The sequence below is a fragment of the Lampetra fluviatilis genome, chromosome 59 (assembly GCF_964198595.1).
Source record: "Lampetra fluviatilis chromosome 59, kcLamFluv1.1, whole genome shotgun sequence".
NCBI lineage: Eukaryota > Metazoa > Chordata > Hyperoartia > Petromyzontiformes > Petromyzontidae > Lampetra > Lampetra fluviatilis.
This window is the reverse complement of record NC_136333.1, coordinates 930509-955508: the sequence shown is the minus strand read 5'-3', so window position 1 is coordinate 955508 and position 25000 is coordinate 930509. Positions and strand designations below refer to the sequence as shown.

At 35.4% G+C, this 25000-nt stretch overlaps 2 protein-coding genes across 2 annotated transcripts in view; one reads left to right on the top strand and one right to left on the bottom strand.

The window, feature by feature from the left end:
* The window catches only part of LOC144950709 (ectoderm-neural cortex protein 1-like), a 22032-nt gene extending 21000 nt beyond the window's left edge, over nucleotides 1–1032 (top strand). Inside the window, exon 5 of the mRNA XM_078880782.1 lies at nucleotides 643–1032. Within this exon, the coding sequence (XP_078736908.1) occupies nucleotides 643–1032 (390 nt within the window). The remainder of the gene's footprint in view (nucleotides 1–642) is intronic.
* A 3230-nt stretch (nucleotides 1033–4262) lies between these two features.
* The window catches only part of LOC144950723 (rho guanine nucleotide exchange factor 2-like), a 133852-nt gene continuing 113114 nt past the window's right edge, over nucleotides 4263–25000 (bottom strand). The window contains exons 17-18 of the mRNA XM_078880796.1: nucleotides 5647–5749; nucleotides 4263–4300 (exon numbers count right to left, since the gene is read on the bottom strand). Of these exons, the coding sequence (XP_078736922.1) occupies nucleotides 4263–4300; nucleotides 5647–5749 (141 nt within the window). The remainder of the gene's footprint in view (nucleotides 4301–5646; nucleotides 5750–25000) is intronic.

The window sequence follows — 25000 nt, the reverse complement described above, 5'->3', positions numbered from 1 at the left end:
GCACCAGCACCACCAGCACCACCACCGCCACCAGCACGACCAGCACCACCACCGCCACCAGCACCATCACCACCACCGCCACCACCAGCACCACCACCACCAGCACGACCAGCACCACCAGCACCACCACCGCCACCAGCACCACCAGCGCCACCACCGCCACCAGCACCATCACCACCACCACCGCCACCAGCACCACCACCACACAAAGACAATGATCCCCTGTGTAGACTTAACAGACTGTTGGGGCAAGTGCTGTTAGCGAGCAGCACCTATGAAAGGTACGAAACACGAGGAGACATTTGCCTCCCCGAGTGGCGATGTTTACTGCGCACTACCGCTACACCGGGTACTCGTTTGAGGCCGAGTCGACCTAGGGGAGCCCCCTACGACAATCGTTACCGGCGTTGGCCGCGAGCGGGAATCGAACTCGGGTCGCCCCGGTTTGGTAGCGCAGCGTAGCGCCGACCGCCGCACCCCCGGCTCTCGAGTTGCCCCCGGTGATTGAGTTCCCCCGGCGATTGAGTTGCCCCCGGCTCTGGAGTTCCCCCTGGCTCTGGAGTTTCCCCCGGCTCTGGAGTTCCCCCCGGTGATGGAGTTCCCCCCCGGTGATGGAGTCCGCCGCCGGTACCGCCGCCGCAGGTGCAGCGCTACGACCCCGGCGAGAACCGCTGGAGCGTGGTGGCGTCGTGCCCGCAGCCCTGGCGCCACGCGGCCGCGGCCGTCTTCGGCGGGCAGATCTTCGTGATGGGCGGCGAGACGGAGCTGTCGGCGGTCGCAGCCTACCGCTTCGACTGCGACGCGGCGGCCTGGACCCGCGTCGGCGGCGACGTCACCGCCAAGCGCATGAGCTGCCTGGCGGCGGCCAGCGGCGACAAGCTGTACGCCGTGGGCGGGTACTTCGGCACGCAGCGCGGCAAGACGCTCGACTGCTACGACCCGGCGCTGGACACGTGGGCGAGCGTCACCAGCGTGCCCTACTCGCTCATCCCCACCGCCTTCGTCAGCACCTGGAAGCACCTGCCGGCCTGAGCGGCGGGGGGGGGGGGGGGGCGGGGTGGGGGGGGAGGACGGGGGGGGGGGGCGGCTGTCGCTGCTGCCGGGAGCGGCGCCCCCCGCGTGCAGGTAAGGAGACGTCTCGCCGGCGTGCAGGAGGTCGTGGTGGGTGCCATCCCGAGCGTGACGTCTGCTGCGTATGTGGAGTTTACGTCTCTCTCTTTCTCTCTCCGTGGTCGCGTGGGTTGGGTGGGTTGGGGGTGGTGGTGGTGGTGGGTGGGTGGAATCGAACCCACGACCTCCTGCGCACCAGACGAGGTAGTTAACAGTTAACGGGCCTCAGGGTTTTTTTTTGTTTGGCTACCCACCACCTCCTCTACCTCCTCTACCTCATCATCATCATCGCCGCCGTCCCCCCCCGCCTCCCCCTCCTCCCCCTCCTCCTCGTCCCCCGCCGCTCGCCGTGCTCCCCACGGCGGCCCCGCGTTGGACGGCGCTTGATGGATCAGACAATCACGGCGAGCAGACACACGCACACACAGACACGCACACACACAGACACACGCACAGACACACCACACACACACAGACACACACTCACACACACTCACACACACACACAGACACACACAGACACACACAGACACACACAGACACACAGACACACACACACAGACACACACACACAGACACACACACACACAGACACACACACACAGACACACACAGACACACACAGACACACACAGACACACACACACACAGACACACACAGACACACACACACACACAGACACACACAGGCACACACACAGACACACACACGCAAACACACACCCACACACACGCAAACACACACCCACACACACGCAAACACACACCCACACACCCTGCGTACGCAGCGGGGAGTGGTGGCGCAGTGGTTAGCAGCTACGCACCCGGACATTCGTGTACTTGGGCTAAGGGATGTGATACGGTGGTCCGGGGGAGTGAGTGGGTGAGTGAGCGAATGAGAGGGGTGAGTGAGAGTGAGTGAGCGGGGTGAGTGAGAGTGAGTGAGCGAGTGGGTGAGTGAGCGAATGAGAGAGGTGAGTGAGAGTGAGTGAGCGAATGAGAGGGGTGGGTGAGTGAAAGTGAGTGAGCGGGGTGAGTGAGTGAGCGAGTGAGACTGGTGAGTGAGAGTGATCGAGCGGGTGGGTGAGTGAGTGAGCGAGCGAATAGGTGGGTGAGTGAGCGTGAGTGAGTGAGCGGGTGGGTGAGTGAGCGAGTGAGAGGAGTGAGTGAGCGAGTGATAGAGTGAGCGAGCGAGTAAGTGGGTGGGTGAGTGAGCGAGGAAGTAGGTGGGTGAGTGAGTGAGTGAGCGAGCGGGTGGGTGGGCGAGGTGAGAGGATGTGTTGTGACATGCAGTGTGCTGGTGGTAGTATAAACACAGCACGGCAAATTATTACGAGAAGCGACGTTTAAGTTATTTTTATTTCTGGCTGAGTTATCAATCCTCCTTACTCAGCTCAGTCAGGTCACTGTACACACCACGAGTAGCGTGGCATAGCTTCTCCATTGGCCCCATACCGGCGGCAGGGTTTAAACTCACCCCCCACAGACTCACTCACCCACAGACTCCCTCGCCCGCAGACTCACCCCCTACAGACTCACTCACCCACAGACTCACTCACCCACAGACTCACTAACCCACAGACTCACTCACCCACAGACTCACCCACAGACTCACCCAGACTCACTCCCCCATAGACTCACTCACCCACAGACTCACCCCCCACAGACTCACTCACCCACAGACTCACTCACCCACAGACTCACTCACCCACAGACTCACCCCCCACAGACTCACTCACCCACAGACTCACTCACCCACAGACTCGCCGACTCGCACGCGGACTCACCCCCCACAGACTCGCCCGCCCGCAGACTCACCCCCTACAGACTCACTCACCCACAGACTCACTCACCCACAGACTCACTCACCCACAGACTCACTCACCCACAGACTCGCCGACTCGCACGCGGACTCACCCCCCACAGACTCCCTCGCCCGCAGACTCACCCCCTACAGACTCACTCACCCACAGACTCACTCACCCACAGACTCACTAACCCACAGACTCACTCACCCACAGACTCACCCACAGACTCACCCAGACTCACTCCCCCACAGACTCACTCACCCACAGACTCACTCACCCACAGACTCACTCACCCACAGACTCACCCCCCACAGACTCACTCACCCACAGACTCACTCACCCACAGACTCACTCACCCACAGACTCACCCCCCACAGACTCGCCGACTCGCACGCGGACTCACCCCCCACAGACTCGCCCGCCCGCAGAGTCGTTCGCTCACCGCCACCACTACCGTAACCGTCACCGCCACCACTACCGTAACCGCCACCACCACCACTACCGTAACCGCCACCACCACCACTACCGTAACCGCCACCACCACCACTACCGTAACCGCCACCACCACCACTACCGTAACCGCCACCACCACCACTACCGTAACCGCCACCACCACCACTACCGTAACCGCCACCACCACCACTACCGTAACCGCCACCACTACCGTAACCGCCACCACCACCACTACCGTGACCGCCACCACCACCACTACCGTAACCGCCACCACCACCACTACCGTAACCGCCACCACCACCACTACCGTAACCGTCACCACCACCACTACCGTCACCGCCACCACTACCATAACCGTCACCGCCACCACTGCCGTAACCGTCACCACCACCACTACCGTAACTGCCACCACCACCACCACTACCGTAACCGCCACCACCACCACTACCGTAACCGCCACCACCACCACTACTGTAACCGCCACCACCACCACTACCATAACCGCCACCACCACCACTACCGTAACCGCCACCACCACCACTACCGTAACCGCCACCACCACCACTACCGTAACCGTCACCACCACCACTACCGTCACCGCCACCACTACCATAACCGTCACCGCCACCACTGCCGTAACCGTCACCACCACCACTACCGTAACTGCCACCACCACCACCACTACCGTAACCGCCACCACCACCACTACCGTAACCGCCACCACCACCACTACCGTCACCGCCACCACTACCATAACCGTCACCGCCACCACTGCCGTAACCGTCACCACCACCACCGTCACCACCAACAAGCAGCAGTTCGAAATAAATGAACTGGTCAATCTGGATGATGATGTAAGAGTGCACCGCTCCCAGTGGCTAACTAACATCGCTACGGGCAGAGCGTTTCAGGCGGACGCAGAAGCGCATCTGAGAGATAACCGCGCGACGCTTTGCCGCGTAAACCGGCGTGAGAATTACAATCATTAGAATCATTAACTTTGTGATCGGCCGTGTTGGAGGTGCGCCTGGATGTCTCGTGTCAAACGCTGCTGCCGGGGATGTTTAAAAAAAAAATGTTTTAATCTTTTTACATTTTAAGCCGCTCCAAGCGAAACCGGCCCCGGCGTTATTTGCCGGTTCATCTTCTTCTTGTCGGGTGGCAGCCTTGTTTATTACGTTCCGGCTGCTTCTCTCGGACGTAGCGAGACGGGGGGGGGGCGAGCGAGCGGTGGTGGCGGATGTGGAGGATGTGGAGGATTAACATAAACACCACGGCAGGGACACCGATCCTTGCCTGGAACAAACACACGCGCACACGCGTGCGCGCGTAATGAAATAAGTCACGTGTGCGTACGCGTCTCTGCACGCGTGTGTTTGTCATTGTATGTGCCTGCGTCAGTGTGTGTGCACGTGCGTGTCTATGTGTGCGTGTGTGTCTATGCGTGCGTGTGTGTGTCTACACGTGTGTGTCTATGTGTGTGTGTCTATGTGTGTGTCTACGCGTGTGTGTCTATGTGTGCGTGCGTGTCTGTGTGCGTGTGTGTCTATGCGTGCATGTGTGTCAATGTGTGTGTCTTTGTGTGCGTGTGTCTGTGTGTGCGTGTGTGTCTATGTTGTGTGTCTGTGCGTGTGTCTTTGTGTGCGTGTGTCTGTGCGTGTGTCTGTGCGTGCGTGTGTGTCTGTGCGTGCGTGTGTGTCTATGTGTGCGTGTGTGTCTATGTGTGTGTCTATGCGTGCATGTGTGTCAATGTGTGTGCGTGTGTCTATGTGTGCGTGTGTGTCTATGTGTGTGTCTATGCGTGCATGTGTGTCAATGTGTGTGCGTGTGTCTATGTGTGCGTGTGTGTCTGTGCGTGTGTCTGTGTGTGCATGTGTGTCTATGTGTGTGTCTGTGTGTGTGTCCAATACATTGGCGAGCAACAGCACCTATGAAGGCCGCCACAGCACACGAGAGGTGGGTGGCCAGCACCACGCCCGGCCGCCTTTGTCTCCCCAGTTCCTGTTCAGATAATCGTCACCGTTGTTGACCGTGAGCGGGAATCGTACTTGGGTCGCCGGCGCTACACTATCACTCCCCATAAATCACCCACACACCCACCAACCTCACCACACCCACCCACCAATCTCACTGCACCCACCCACCCACCTACCAACCCACCCACCCACCGACCCACCAACCCATCCACCCACCCATCTACCAACTCACCCACCAACCTCACCCACCCACCAACCTCACCACACCCACCCACCAACCCACCCACCAACCCACCTACGGGCCGCGCCCCGCCTCTCCCACCGCGCCAGGCCGGCACTGACAGGGCCCGGCATGCCGATGACAGACGTCCGCCCACGCCTCTCTGGTGATCTAAATAGTGGCTGTCACGGGGGGTGGGGGGGGCAGCCAGCCGTGACCCCGGGGGCCACACTTCCCCCCTTCCATTCACTCAAGGCCCGGGGCGACGGGGCGCGTTGGTGAATCGCCGGCAGTGTTTGCCGTATAATGACGGCGCTTGCCACGATTACACCACCATCACCACCAGAACTACCGTCGCGACCGCCACCATCGGCGTCGTCTTCACCGTTATAACCAACCGCCTTCGGCACCTCCACTATCACCACCGCCGCCGCTGCCACCACCACGCGACTTTCCGCCACCGCTTAGTTCTCAATGCGCGTTGCCGATCTTGGCAGAACAACACAAAGGAGTTCTGGATTTAGTTTTTTTCGGTAAAGTCACGTTGGTAAAAAACAAAGTTACAGTATCAAGTAATTTTGCTGTGACGGTTCCACCTGAAGACAGAAGCTTGTGTTGCCTCCAAAAACGTCATGATTTTTATTTTTTTATTTTTTTATTTTTTACCAACGTGACTTTACCGATAAATCCAAAGAGTATGAACACAAAGGAGGACCGAGGAGCCCCCCCCCCCCACTCGGTCATCTTTGCGCTGGCAACGGGCGACGGCGGTCCGTGTCCCGCCGCGGCCTCTACCGCCACTCCCCCCCCCCCCCGCCACCACCTCCTAGACCCCCCGCTCACCCCCAAGCGAAGTCGTTCACAGTCGGCGCTTTTCGTGATTTAACAAAGAAATGCTGAGAATGGAGGCCTGGTGGAGTGGTGGGGGGGGGGTGACAGAGGAGGAGAGAGGCGTTGACGCGGGAGCTTTGTGGCTGTGGCTGGGCAGGTGGGGAGGGGGGCAGACTTCAACTAGTTACTACTCCCAACTAGTTACTACAATTAGTTACTACTCCCAATTAGTTACTACAATTAGTTACTACAATTAGTTACTACACTTAGTTACTACAATTAGTTACTACAATTAGTTACTACACTTAGTTACTACAATTAGTTACTACAATTAGTTACTTCAACTAGTTACTACTCCCAATTAGTTACTACAATTAGTTACTACAATTAGTTACTTCAACTAGTTACTACTCCCAATTAGTTACTACAATTAGTTACTTCAACTAGTTACTACTCCCAATCAGTTACTACAATTAGTTACTACAATCAGTTACTACAATCAGTTACTACAATTAGTTACTTCAACTAGTTACTACAACTAGTTACTACAATCAGTTACTACAATCAGTTACTACAACTAGTTACTACAACTAGTTACTACAATTAGTTACTACAATTAGTTACTACAATCAGTTACTACAATTAGTTACTACAATTAGTTACTACAATCAGTTACTACAATTAGTTACTACAATCAGTTACTACAACTAGTTACTACAATCAGTTACTACAATCAGTTACTACAATTAGTTACTACAACTAGTTACTACAACTAGTTACTACAATTAGTTACTACAACTAGTTACTACAATTAGTTACTACAATCAGTTACTACAATTAGTTACTACAACTAGTTACTACAACTAGTTACTACAATTAGTTACTACAATTAGTTACTACAACTAGTTACTACAATCAGTTACTACAATCAGTTACTACAATTAGTTACTACAACTAGTTACTACAATTAGTTACTACAACTAGTTACTACAATCAGTTACTACAATCAGTTACTACAATTAGTTACTACAACTAGTTACTACAATTAGTTACTACAACTAGTTACTACAACTAGTTACTACAATTAGTTACTACAATTAGTTACTACAATTAGTTACTACAATCAGTTACTACAATTAGTTACTACAACTAGTTACTACAATTAGTTACTACAACTAGTTACTACAACTAGTTACTACAATTAGTTACTACAATCAGTTACTACAATCAGTTACTACAATCAGTTACTACAATTAGTTACTACAACTAGTTACTACAATTAGTTACTACAATCAGTTACTACAATCAGTTACTACAATCAGTTACTACAACTAGTTACTACAATTAGTTACTACAATTAGTTACTACAATTAGTTACTACAATCAGTTACTACAACTAGTTACTACAATTAGTTACTACAATTAGTTACTACAATTAGTTACTACAATTAGTTACTACAACTAGTTACTACAATCAGTTACTACAATTAGTTACTACAACTAGTTACTACAACTAGTTACTACAATTAGTTACTACAATCAGTTACTACAATCAGTTACTACAATTAGTTACTACAACTAGTTACTACAATTAGTTACTACAATCAGTTACTACAATCAGTTACTACAATCAGTTACTACAATTAGTTACTACAATTAGTTACTACAATCAGTTACTACAATCAGTTACTACAATTAGTTACTACAACTAGTTACTACAATTAGTTACTACAATCAGTTACTACAATCAGTTACTACAATTAGTTACTACAACTAGTTACTACAATTAGTTACTACAATCAGTTACTACAATTAGTTACTACAACTAGTTACTACAACTAGTTACTACAATCAGTTACTACAATTAGTTACTACAATTAGTTACTACAATCAGTTACTACAATTAGTTACTACAATTAGTTACTACAATCAGTTACTACAATCAGTTACTACAATCAGTTACTACAATTAGTTACTACAATTAGTTACTACAACTAGTTACTACAATCAGTTACTACAATTAGTTACTACAATTAGTTACTACAATTAGTTACTACAATCAGTTACTACAATTAGTTACTACAATTAGTTACTACAATCAGTTACTACAATCAGTTACTACAATTAGTTACTACAACTAGTTACTACAATTAGTTACTACAATCAGTTACTACAATTAGTTACTACAATTAGTTACTACAATCAGTTACTACAATTAGTTACTACAATTAGTTACTACAATCAGTTACTACAATCAGTTACTACAATCAGTTACTACAATTAGTTACTACAATTAGTTACTACAACTAGTTACTACAATCAGTTACTACAATTAGTTACTACAATTAGTTACTACAATTAGTTACTACAATCAGTTACTACAATTAGTTACTACAATTAGTTACTACAATCAGTTACTACAATCAGTTACTACAATTAGTTACTACAACTAGTTACTACAATTAGTTACTACAATCAGTTACTACAATTAGTTACTACAATCAGTTACTACAACTAGTTACTACAATTAGTTACTACAATCAGTTACTACAATCAGTTACTACAATTAGTTACTACAACTAGTTACTACAATTAGTTACTACAATCAGTTACTACAATCAGTTACTACAACTAGTTACTACAATTAGTTACTACAATCAGTTACTACAATTAGTTACTACAACTAGTTACTACAATTAGTTACTACAATCAGTTACTACAATTAGTTACTACAACTAGTTACTACAATTAGTTACTACAATTAGTTACTACAATCAGTTACTACAATCAGTTACTACAATCAGTTACTACAATTAGTTACTACAACTAGTTACTACAATCAGTTACTACAATCAGTTACTACAATTAGTTACTACAACTAGTTACTACAATTAGTTACTACAATTAGTTACTACAATTAGTTACTACAACTAGTTACTACAATTAGTTACTACAATCAGTTACTACAATTAGTTACTACAATTAGTTACTACAATCAGTTACTACAATTAGTTACTACAATTAGTTACTACAATTAGTTACTACAATCAGTTACTACAATTAGTTACTACAACTAGTTACTACAATTAGTTACTACAATTAGTTACTACAATCAGTTACTACAATTAGTTACTACAACTAGTTACTACAATTAGTTACTACAATTAGTTACTACAATCAGTTACTACAACTAGTTACTACAATTAGTTACTACAATTAGTTACTACAATCAGTTACTACAATCAGTTACTACAATTAGTTACTACAATTAGTTACTACAATTAGTTACTACAACTAGTTACTACAATTAGTTACTACAATTAGTTACTACAATTAGTTACTACAATCAGTTACTACAATCAGTTACTACAATTAGTTACTACAATTAGTTACTACAATTAGTTACTACAACTAGTTACTACAATTAGTTACTACAATTAGTTACTACAATTAGTTACTACAATCAGTTACTACAATTAGTTACTACAATTAGTTACTACAATCAGTTACTACAATTAGTTACTACAATCAGTTACTACAATTAGTTACTACAATTAGTTACTACAATCAGTTACTACAATTAGTTACTACAACTAGTTACTACAATCAGTTACTACAATTAGTTACTACAATCAGTTACTACAATTAGTTACTACAATCAGTTACTACAATCAGTTACTACAATTAGTTACTACAATTAGTTACTACAATTAGTTACTACAATTAGTTACTACAATCAGTTACTACAATTAGTTACTACAATTAGTTACTACAATTAGTTACTACAATTAGTTACTACAATTAGTTACTACAATTAGTTACTACAATCAGTTACTACAATTAGTTACTACAATTAGTTACTACAATTAGTTACTACAATTAGTTACTACAACTAGTTACTACAATTAGTTACTACAATTAGTTACTACAATCAGTTACTACAATTAGTTACTACAACTAGTTACTACAATTAGTTACTACAATTAGTTACTACAATTAGTTACTACAATCAGTTACTACAACTAGTTACTACAATTAGTTACTACAATTAGTTACTACAATTAGTTACTACAATCAGTTACTACAATCAGTTACTACAACTAGTTACTACAATTAGTTACTACAATTAGTTACTACAACTAGTTACTACAATTAGTTACTACAATCAGTTACTACAATCAGTTACTACAATCAGTTACTACAATCAGTTACTACAATTAGTTACTACAATCAGTTACTACAATTAGTTACTACAATTAGTTACTACAACTAGTTACTACAATTAGTTACTACAATTAGTTACTACAACTAGTTACTACAATTAGTTACTACAATCAGTTACTACAATTAGTTACTACAATCAGTTACTACAATTAGTTACTACAATTAGTTACTACAATCAGTTACTACAATTAGTTACTACAATTAGTTACTACAACTAGTTACTACAATTAGTTACTACAACTAGTTACTACAATTAGTTACTACAATTAGTTACTACAATCAGTTACTACAATTAGTTACTACAATTAGTTACTACAACTAGTTACTACAATTAGTTACTACAATTAGTTACTACAATTAGTTACTACAATTAGTTACTACAATCAGTTACTACAATTAGTTACTACAATTAGTTACTACAATTAGTTACTACAATTAGTTACTACAATTAGTTACTACAACTAGTTACTACAATTAGTTACTACAATCAGTTACTACAATTAGTTACTACAACTAGTTACTACAATTAGTTACTACAATTAGTTACTACAATTAGTTACTACAACTAGTTACTACAATTAGTTACTACAACTAGTTACTACAATTAGTTACTACAATTAGTTACTACAATTAGTTACTACAATTAGTTACTACAATCAGTTACTACAATTAGTTACTACAACTAGTTACTACAATCAGTTACTACAATTAGTTACTACAATTAGTTACTACAACTAGTTACTACAACTAGTTACTACAATCAGTTACTACAATTAGTTACTACAATTAGTTACTACAATTAGTTACTACAATCAGTTACTACAATTAGTTACTACAACTAGTTACTACAATCAGTTACTACAATTAGTTACTACAATTAGTTACTACAATTAGTTACTACAATCAGTTACTACAATTAGTTACTACAATTAGTTACTACAACTAGTTACTACAATTAGTTACTACAATCAGTTACTACAATCAGTTACTACAATCAGTTACTACAATTAGTTACTACAATTAGTTACTACAATTAGTTACTACAATTAGTTACTACAATCAGTTACTACAATTAGTTACTACAATTAGTTACTACAACTAGTTACTACAATCAGTTACTACAATTAGTTACTACAATTAGTTACTACAATCAGTTACTACAACTAGTTACTACAATTAGTTACTACAATTAGTTACTACAATTAGTTACTACAATTAGTTACTACAATTAGTTACTACAACTAGTTACTACAATTAGTTACTACAATTAGTTACTACAATTAGTTACTACAATTAGTTACTACAACTAGTTACTACAATTAGTTACTACAATTAGTTACTACAATTAGTTACTACAATCAGTTACTACAATTAGTTACTACAATTAGTTACTACAATCAGTTACTACAATTAGTTACTACAATTAGTTACTACAATTAGTTACTACAACTAGTTACTACAATTAGTTACTACAATTAGTTACTACAATCAGTTACTACAATTAGTTACTACAATCAGTTACTACAATTAGTTACTACAATTAGTTACTACAATCAGTTACTACAATCAGTTACTACAATCAGTTACTACAATTAGTTACTACAACTAGTTACTACAATTAGTTACTACAATTAGTTACTACAATCAGTTACTACAATCAGTTACTACAATTAGTTACTACAATTAGTTACTACAATTAGTTACTACAACTAGTTACTACAATTAGTTACTACAATTAGTTACTACAACTAGTTACTACAACTAGTTACTACAATTAGTTACTACAATTAGTTACTACAATTAGTTACTACAATTAGTTACTACAATTAGTTACTACAATTAGTTACTACAATTAGTTACTACAATTAGTTACTACAATTAGTTACTACAACTAGTTACTACAATTAGTTACTACAACTAGTTACTACAACTAGTTACTACAATTAGTTACTACAATTAGTTACTACAATTAGTTACTACAATTAGTTACTACAATTAGTTACTACAATTAGTTACTACAATTAGTTACTACAATTAGTTACTACAATCAGTTACTACAATTAGTTACTACAATTAGTTACTACAATTAGTTACTACAACTAGTTACTACAATTAGTTACTACAATTAGTTACTACAATTAGTTACTACAATTAGTTACTACAACTAGTTACTACAATTAGTTACTACAATTAGTTACTACAATCAGTTACTACAATCAGTTACTACAATTAGTTACTACAACTAGTTACTACAATTAGTTACTACAATTAGTTACTACAATCAGTTACTACAATTAGTTACTACAATTAGTTACTACAATTAGTTACTACAATTAGTTACTACAATTAGTTACTACAACTAGTTACTACAATTAGTTACTACAACTAGTTACTACAATTAGTTACTACAACTAGTTACTACAATTAGTTACTACAATCAGTTACTACAATTAGTTACTACAATTAGTTACTACAATCAGTTACTACAATCAGTTACTACAATCAGTTACTACAACTAGTTACTACAATTAGTTACTACAACTAGTTACTACAATCAGTTACTACAATCAGTTACTACAATTAGTTACTACAACTAGTTACTACAATTAGTTACTACAATCAGTTACTACAATCAGTTACTACAATTAGTTACTACAACTAGTTACTACAATTAGTTACTACAATTAGTTACTACAACTAGTTACTACAATTAGTTACTACAATCAGTTACTACAACTAGTTACTACAATCAGTTACTACAATCAGTTACTACAATTAGTTACTACAACTAGTTACTACAATTAGTTACTACAATTAGTTACTACAACTAGTTACTACAATTAGTTACTACAATCAGTTACTACAACTAGTTACTACAATTAGTTACTACAATCAGTTACTACAATCAGTTACTACAATCAGTTACTACAATCAGTTACTACAATTAGTTACTACAACTAGTTACTACAACTAGTTACTACAATCAGTTACTACAACTAGTTACTACAATCAGTTACTACAACTAGTTACTACAACTAGTTACTACAATTAGTTACTACAATCAGTTACTACAACTAGTTACTACAACTAGTTACTACAACTAGTTACTACAATCAGTTACTACAATTAGTTACTACAATCAGTTACTACAACTAGTTACTACAACTAGTTACTACAACTAGTTACTACAATCAGTTACTACAACTAGTTACTACAATCAGTTACTACAACTAGTTACTACAACTAGTTACTACAATTAGTTACTACAATCAGTTACTACAACTAGTTACTACAACTAGTTACTACAACTAGTTACTACAATCAGTTACTACAACTAGTTACTACAATCAGTTACTACAACTAGTTACTACAATCAGTTACTACAATTAGTTACTACAATCAGTTACTACAACTAGTTACTACAACTAGTTACTACAACTAGTTACTACAATCAGTTACTACAATCAGTTACTACAATCAGTTACTACAACTAGTTACTACAATTAGTTACTACAATCAGTTACTACAATCAGTTACTACAATCAGTTACTACAATCAGTTACTACAATCAGTTACTACAACTAGTTACTACAATTAGTTACTACAATCAGTTACTACAACTAGTTACTACAATCAGTTACTACAACTAGTTACTACAATTAGTTACTACAATCAGTTACTACAATCAGTTACTACAACTAGTTACTACAATCAGTTACTACAATTAGTTACTACAATTAGTTACTACAATCAGTTACTACAATCAGTTACTACAACTAGTTACTACAATCAGTTACTACAACTAGTTACTACAATTAGTTACTACAACTAGTTACTACAATCAGTTACTACAACTAGTTACTACAATCAGTTACTACAACTAGTTACTACAATCAGTTACTACAATTAGTTACTACAATCAGTTACTACAATCAGTTACTACAATTAGTTACTACAACTAGTTACTACAATTAGTTACTACAATCAGTTACTACAATCAGTTACTACAATTAGTTACTACAACTAGTTACTACAATTAGTTACTACAATCAGTTACTACAATTAGTTACTACAACTAGTTACTACAATCAGTTACTACAATTAGTTACTACAATTAGTTACTACAATCAGTTACTACAATTAGTTACTACAATTAGTTACTACAATCAGTTACTACAATCAGTTACTACAATCAGTTACTACAATTAGTTACTACAATTAGTTACTACAACTAGTTACTACAATCAGTTACTACAATTAGTTACTACAATTAGTTACTACAATTAGTTACTACAATCAGTTACTACAATTAGTTACTACAATTAGTTACTACAATCAGTTACTACAATCAGTTACTACAATTAGTTACTACAACTAGTTACTACAATTAGTTACTACAATCAGTTACTACAATTAGTTACTACAATTAGTTACTACAATCAGTTACTACAATTAGTTACTACAATTAGTTACTACAATCAGTTACTACAATCAGTTACTACAATCAGTTACTACAATTAGTTACTACAATTAGTTACTACAACTAGTTACTACAATCAGTTACTACAATTAGTTACTACAATTAGTTACTACAATTAGTTACTACAATCAGTTACTACAATTAGTTACTACAATTAGTTACTACAATCAGTTACTACAATCAGTTACTACAATTAGTTACTACAACTAGTTACTACAATTAGTTACTACAATCAGTTACTACAATTAGTTACTACAATCAGTTACTACAACTAGTTACTACAATTAGTTACTACAATCAGTTACTACAATCAGTTACTACAATTAGTTACTACAACTAGTTACTACAATTAGTTACTACAATCAGTTACTACAATCAGTTACTACAACTAGTTACTACAATTAGTTACTACAATCAGTTACTACAATTAGTTACTACAACTAGTTACTACAATTAGTTACTACAATCAGTTACTACAATTAGTTACTACAACTAGTTACTACAATTAGTTACTACAATTAGTTACTACAATCAGTTACTACAATCAGTTACTACAATCAGTTACTACAATTAGTTACTACAACTAGTTACTACAATCAGTTACTACAATCAGTTACTACAATTAGTTACTACAACTAGTTACTACAATTAGTTACTACAATTAGTTACTACAATTAGTTACTACAACTAGTTACTACAATTAGTTACTACAATCAGTTACTACAATTAGTTACTACAATTAGTTACTACAATCAGTTACTACAATTAGTTACTACAATTAGTTACTACAATTAGTTACTACAATCAGTTACTACAATTAGTTACTACAACTAGTTACTACAATTAGTTACTACAATTAGTTACTACAATCAGTTACTACAATTAGTTACTACAACTAGTTACTACAATTAGTTACTACAATTAGTTACTACAATCAGTTACTACAACTAGTTACTACAATTAGTTACTACAATTAGTTACTACAATCAGTTACTACAATCAGTTACTACAATTAGTTACTACAATTAGTTACTACAATTAGTTACTACAACTAGTTACTACAATTAGTTACTACAATTAGTTACTACAATTAGTTACTACAATCAGTTACTACAATCAGTTACTACAATTAGTTACTACAATTAGTTACTACAATTAGTTACTACAACTAGTTACTACAATTAGTTACTACAATTAGTTACTACAATTAGTTACTACAATCAGTTACTACAATTAGTTACTACAATTAGTTACTACAATCAGTTACTACAATTAGTTACTACAATCAGTTACTACAATTAGTTACTACAATTAGTTACTACAATCAGTTACTACAATTAGTTACTACAACTAGTTACTACAATCAGTTACTACAATTAGTTACTACAATCAGTTACTACAATTAGTTACTACAATCAGTTACTACAATCAGTTACTACAATTAGTTACTACAATTAGTTACTACAATTAGTTACTACAATTAGTTACTACAATCAGTTACTACAATTAGTTACTACAATTAGTTACTACAATTAGTTACTACAATTAGTTACTACAATTAGTTACTACAATTAGTTACTACAATCAGTTACTACAATTAGTTACTACAATTAGTTACTACAATTAGTTACTACAATTAGTTACTACAACTAGTTACTACAATTAGTTACTACAATTAGTTACTACAATCAGTTACTACAATTAGTTACTACAACTAGTTACTACAATTAGTTACTACAATTAGTTACTACAATTAGTTACTACAATCAGTTACTACAACTAGTTACTACAATTAGTTACTACAATTAGTTACTACAATTAGTTACTACAATCAGTTACTACAATCAGTTACTACAACTAGTTACTACAATTAGTTACTACAATTAGTTACTACAACTAGTTACTACAATTAGTTACTACAATTCAGTTACTACAATCAGTTACTACAATCAGTTACTACAATTCAGTTACTACAATTAGTTACTACAATCAGTTACTACAATTAGTTACTACAATTAGTTACTACAACTAGTTACTACAATTAGTTACTACAATTAGTTACTACAACTAGTTACTACAATTAGTTACTACAATCAGTTACTACAATTAGTTACTACAATCAGTTACTACAATTAGTTACTACAATTAGTTACTACAATCAGTTACTACAATTAGTTACTACAATTAGTTACTACAACTAGTTACTACAATTAGTTACTACAATTAGTTACTACAATTAGTTACTACAATTAGTTACTACAATTAGTTACTACAATCAGTTACTACAATTAGTTACTACAATTAGTTACTACAACTAGTTACTACAATTAGTTACTACAATTAGTTACTACAATTAGTTACTACAATTAGTTACTACAATCAGTTACTACAATTAGTTACTACAATAGTTACTACAATTAGTTACTACAATTAGTTACTACAATTAGTTACTACAACTAGTTACTACAATTAGTTACTACAATCAGTTACTACAATTAGTTACTACAACTAGTTACTACAATTAGTTACTACAATTAGTTACTACAATTAGTTACTACAACTAGTTACTACAATTAGTTACTACAACTAGTTACTACAATTAGTTACTACAATTAGTTACTACAATTAGTTACTACAATTAGTTACTACAATCAGTTACTACAATTAGTTACTACAACTAGTTACTACAATCAGTTACTACAATTAGTTACTACAATTAGTTACTACAACTAGTTACTACAACTAGTTACTACAATTCAGTTACTACAATTAGTTACTACAATTAGTTACTACAATTAGTTACTACAATCAGTTACTACAATTAGTTACTACAACTAGTTACTACAATCAGTTACTACAATTAGTTACTACAATTAGTTACTACAATTAGTTACTACAATCAGTTACTACAATTAGTTACTACAATTAGTTACTACAACTAGTTACTACAATTAGTTACTACAATTAGTTACTACAATCAGTTACTACAATCAGTTACTACAATCAGTTACTACAATTAGTTACTACAATTAGTTACTACAATTAGTTACTACAATTAGTTACTACAATTAGTTACTACAATCAGTTACTACAATTAGTTACTACAATTAGTTACTACAATTAGTTACTACAATTAGTTACTACAACTAGTTACTACAATTAGTTACTACAATTAGTTACTACAATTAGTTACTACAATCAGTTACTACAATTAGTTACTACAATTAGTTACTACAATTAGTTACTACAATTAGTTACTACAATTAGTTACTACAATCAGTTACTACAATTAGTTACTACAATTAGTTACTACAATTAGTTACTACAATTAGTTACTACAATTAGTTACTACAATTAGTTACTACAATTAGTTACTACAACTAGTTACTACAATTAGTTACTACAATTAGTTACTACAATTAGTTACTACAATCAGTTACTACAATTAGTTACTACAATTAGTTACTACAATTAGTTACTACAACTAGTTACTACAATTAGTTACTACAATTAGTTACTACAATCAGTTACTACAATTAGTTACTACAATCAGTTACTACAATTAGTTACTACAATTAGTTACTACAATCAGTTACTACAATCAGTTACTACAATCAGTTACTACAATTAGTTACTACAACTAGTTACTACAATTAGTTACTACAATTAGTTACTACAATCAGTTACTACAATCAGTTACTACAATTAGTTACTACAATTAGTTACTACAATTAGTTACTACAACTAGTTACTACAATTAGTTACTACAATTAGTTACTACAACTAGTTACTACAACTAGTTACTACAATTAGTTACTACAATTAGTTACTACAATTAGTTACTACAATTAGTTACTACAATTAGTTACTACAATTAGTTACTACAATTAGTTACTACAATTAGTTACTACAATTAGTTACTACAATTAGTTACTACAATTAGTTACTACAACTAGTTACTACAATTAGTTACTACAACTAGTTACTACAACTAGTTACTACAATTAGTTACTACAATTAGTTACTACAACTAGTTACTACAACTAGTTACTACAATTAGTTACTACAATTAGTTACTACAATTAGTTACTACAATTAGTTACTACAATTAGTTACTACAACTAGTTACTACAATTAGTTACTACAATTAGTTACTACAATTAGTTACTACAACTAGTTACTACAATTAGTTACTACAACTAGTTACTACAACTAGTTACTACAATTAGTTACTACAATTAGTTACTACAATTAGTTACTACAATTAGTTACTACAATTAGTTACTACAATTAGTTACTACAATTAGTTACTACAATTAGTTACTACAATCAGTTACTACAATTAGTTACTACAATTAGTTACTACAATTAGTTACTACAACTAGTTACTACAATTAGTTACTACAATTAGTTACTACAATTAGTTACTACAATTAGTTACTACAATTAGTTACTACAACTAGTTACTACAATTAGTTACTACAATTAGTTACTACAATCAGTTACTACAATTAGTTACTACAATTAGTTACTACAATTAGTTACTACAATTAGTTACTACAATTAGTTACTACAATTAGTTACTACAATTAGTTACTACAATTAGTTACTACAATTAGTTACTACAATTAGTTACTACAACTAGTTACTACAATTAGTTACTACAATTAGTTACTACAATTAGTTACTACAATTAGTTACTACAATTAGTTACTACAATTAGTTACTACAATTAGTTACTACAATTAGTTACTACAATAGTTACTACAATTAGTTACTACAATTAGTTACTACAACTAGTTACTACAATTAGTTACTACAATTAGTTACTACAATCAGTTACTACAATCAGTACTACATAGTTACTACAATTAGTTACTACAACTAGTTACTACAATTAGTTACTACAATCAGTTACTACAATTAGTTACTACAATTAGTTACTACAATTAGTTACTACAATTAGTTACTACAATTAGTTACTACAACTAGTTACTACAATTAGTTACTACAACTAGTTACTACAATTAGTTACTACAACTAGTTACTACAATTAGTTACTACAATCAGTTACTACAATAGTTACTACAATTAGTTACTACAATCAGTTACTACAATCAGTTACTACAATCAGTTACTACAACTAGTTACTACAATTAGTTACTACAACTAGTTACTACAATCAGTTACTACAATCAGTTACTACAATTAGTTACTACAACTAGTTACTACAATTAGTTACTACAATCAGTTACTACAATCAGTTACTACAATTAGTTACTACAACTAGTTACTACAATTAGTTACTACAATTAGTTACTACAACTAGTTACTACAATTAGTTACTACAACTAGTTACTACAATCAGTTACTACAATCAGTTACTACAATTAGTTACTACAACTAGTTACTACAATTAGTTACTACAATCAGTTACTACAATCAGTTACTACAATTAGTTACTACAACTAGTTACTACAATTAGTTACTACAACTAGTTACTACAATCAGTTACTACAATCAGTTACTACAACTAGTTACTACAATTAGTTACTACAACTAGTTACTACAATCAGTTACTACAATCAGTTACTACAATTAGTTACTACAACTAGTTACTACAATTAGTTACTACAATCAGTTACTACAATCAGTTACTACAATTAGTTACTACAATTAGTTACTACAATCAGTTACTACAATTAGTTACTACAATTAGTTACTACAACTAGTTACTACAATTAGTTACTACAATTAGTTACTACAACTAGTTACTACAATTAGTTACTACAATCAGTTACTACAACTAGTTACTACAATTAGTTACTACAATCAGTTACTACAATCAGTTACTACAATCAGTTACTACAATCAGTTACTACAATTAGTTACTACAACTAGTTACTACAACTAGTTACTACAATCAGTTACTACAACTAGTTACTACAATCAGTTACTACAACTAGTTACTACAACTAGTTACTACAATTAGTTACTACAATCAGTTACTACAACTAGTTACTACAACTAGTTACTACAACTAGTTACTACAATCAGTTACTACAATTAGTTACTACAATCAGTTACTACAACTAGTTACTACAACTAGTTACTACAACTAGTTACTACAATCAGTTACTACAACTAGTTACTACAATCAGTTACTACAACTAGTTACTACAACTAGTTACTACAATTAGTTACTACAATCAGTTACTACAACTAGTTACTACAACTAGTTACTACAACTAGTTACTACAATCAGTTACTACAACTAGTTACTACAATCAGTTAATCAGTTACTACAATCAGTTACTACAATCAGTTACTACAACTAGTTACTACAATTAGTTACTACAATCAGTTACTACAACTAGTTACTACAATCAGTTACTACAACTAGTTACTACAATTAGTTACTACAATCAGTTACTACAATCAGTTACTACAACTAGTTACTACAATCAGTTACTACAATTAGTTACTACAATTAGTTACTACAATCAGTTACTACAATCAGTTACTACAACTAGTTACTACAATCAGTTACTACAACTAGTTACTACAATTAGTTACTACAATCAGTTACTACAATCAGTTACTACAACTAGTTACTACAATCAGTTACTACAACTAGTTACTACAATCAGTTACTACAACTAGTTACTACAATCAGTTACTACAACTAGTTACTACAATCAGTTACTACAACTAGTTACTACAATTAGTTACTACAATCAGTTACTACAATCAGTTACTACAATCAGTTACTACAACTAGTTACTACAATTAGTTACTACAATCAGTTACTACAACTAGTTACTACAATCAGTTACTACAATCAGTTACTACAATTAGTTACTACAACTAGTTACTACAATTAGTTACTACAATCAGTTACTACAATTAGTTACTACAATTAGTTACTACAATTAGTTACTACAACTAGTTACTACAATTAGTTACTACAATCAGTTACTACAATTAGTTACTACAATTAGTTACTACAATCAGTTACTACAATTAGTTACTACAACTAGTTACTACAATCAGTTACTACAATCAGTTACTACAATTAGTTACTACAATCAGTTACTACAATCAGTTACTACAATTAGTTACTACAACTAGTTACTACAATTAGTTACTACAATCAGTTACTACAATTAGTTACTACAATTAGTTACTACAATTAGTTACTACAACTAGTTACTACAATTAGTTACTACAATCAGTTACTACAATTAGTTACTACAATTAGTTACTACAATTAGTTACTACAACTAGTTACTACAATTAGTTACTACAACTAGTTACTACAACTAGTTACTACAACTAGTTACTACAATTAGTTACTACAACTAGTTACTACAACTAGTTACTACAATTAGTTACTACAATTAGTTACTACAATTAGTTACTACAATTAGTTACTACAACTAGTTACTACAATTAGTTACTACAATTAGTTACTACAATTAGTTACTACAACTAGTTACTACAATTAGTTACTACAATTAGTTACTACAATTAGTTACTACAATTAGTTACTACAATTAGTTACTACAATTAGTTACTACAACTAGTTACTACAATTAGTTACTACAATTAGTTACTACAATTAGTTACTACAATTAGTTACTACAATTAGTTACTACAACTAGTTACTACAATTAGTTACTACAACTAGTTACTACAATTAGTTACTACAATTAGTTACTACAATTAGTTACTACAACTAGTTACTACAATTAGTTACTACAATTAGTTACTACAATTAGTTACTACAATTAGTTACTACAACTAGTTACTACAATTAGTTACTACAATTAGTTACTACAATTAGTTACTACAATTAGTTACTACAATTAGTTACTACAACTAGTTACTACAATTAGTTACTACAATTAGTTACTACAATCAGTTACTACAATCAGTTACTACAATTAGTTACTACAACTAGTTACTACAACTAGTTACTACAATTAGTTACTACAACTAGTTACTACAATTAGTTACTACAACTAGTTACTACAATAGTTACTACAATTAGTTACTACAATCAGTTACTACAACTAGTTACTACAATTAGTTACTACAACTAGTTACTACAATTAGTTACTACAACTAGTTACTACAATTAGTTACTACAACTAGTTACTTCAACTAGTTACTACAATTAGTTACTACAACTAGTTACTACAATCAGTTACTACAATTAGTTACTACAATTAGTTACTACAACTAGTTACTACAACTAGTTACTACAATTAGTTACTACAATCAGTTACTACAATTAGTTACTACAATTAGTTACTACAATTAGTTACTACAATCAGTTACTACAACTAGTTACTACAATTAGTTACTACAATCAGTTACTACAATTAGTTACTACAATTAGTTACTACAATTAGTTACTACAATTAGTTACTACAACTAGTTACTACAACTAGTTACTACAATTAGTTACTACAATTAGTTACTACAATTAGTTACTACAATTAGTTACTACAATAGTTACTACAATTAGTTACTACAACTAGTTACTACAATTAGTTACTACAATTAGTTACTACAATAGTTACTACAACTAGTTACTACAACTAGTTACTACAACTAGTTACTACAACTAGTTACTACAATTAGTTACTACAACTAGTTACTACAACTAGTTACTACAACTAGTTACTACAATTAGTTACTACAATTAGTTACTACAATTAGTTACTACAATTAGTTACTACAATTAGTTACTACAATTAGTTACTACAACTAGTTACTACAACTAGTTACTACAATCTAGTTACTACAATTAGTTACTACAACTAGTTACTACAACTAGTTACTACAATTAGTTACTACAATTAGTTACTACAATTAGTTACTACAATTAGTTACAACAATTAGTTACAACAATAGTTACTACAATAGTTACTACAATTAGTTACTACAATCAGTTACTACAATCAGTTACTACAATTAGTTACTACAATTAGTTACTACAACTAGTTACTACAATTAGTTACTACAATTAGTTACTACAATCTAGTTACTACAATTAGTTACTACAATTAGTTACTACAATTAGTTACTACAATTAGTTACTACAACTAGTTACTACAATTAGTTACTACAATTAGTTACTACAATTAGTTACTACAATTAGTTACTACAATTAGTTACTACAATTAGTTACTACAATTAGTTACTACAATTAGTTACTACAACTAGTTACTACAATTAGTTACTACAATCTAGTTACTACAATCTAGTTACTACAATCTAGTTACTACAATTAGTTACTACAATTAGTTACTACAATCTAGTTACTACAATTAGTTACTACAATCAGTTACTACAATTAGTTACTACAATCAGTTACTACAATTAGTTACTACAATTAGTTACTACAATTAGTTACTACAATTAGTTACTACAATTAGTTACTACAACTAGTTACTACAATTAGTTACTACAACTTAGTTACTACAATTAGTTACTACAATTAGTTACTACAATTAGTTACTACAATTAGTTACTACAATTAGTTACTACAATTAGTTACTACAATTAGTTACTACAATTAGTTACTACAATTAGTTACTACAATTAGTTACTACAATTCAGTTACTACAATCAGTTACTACAATTAGTTACTACAATTAGTTACTACAACTAGTTACTACAATTAGTTACTACAACTAGTTACTACAATAGTTACTACAATCAGTTACTACAATTAGTTACTACAATTAGTTACTACAATTAGTTACTACAATTAGTTACTAACAATTAGTTACTACAACTAGTTACTACAACTAGTTACTACAATTAGTTACTACAATTAGTTACTACAATTCAGTTACTACAATTAGTTACTACAATTAGTTACTAC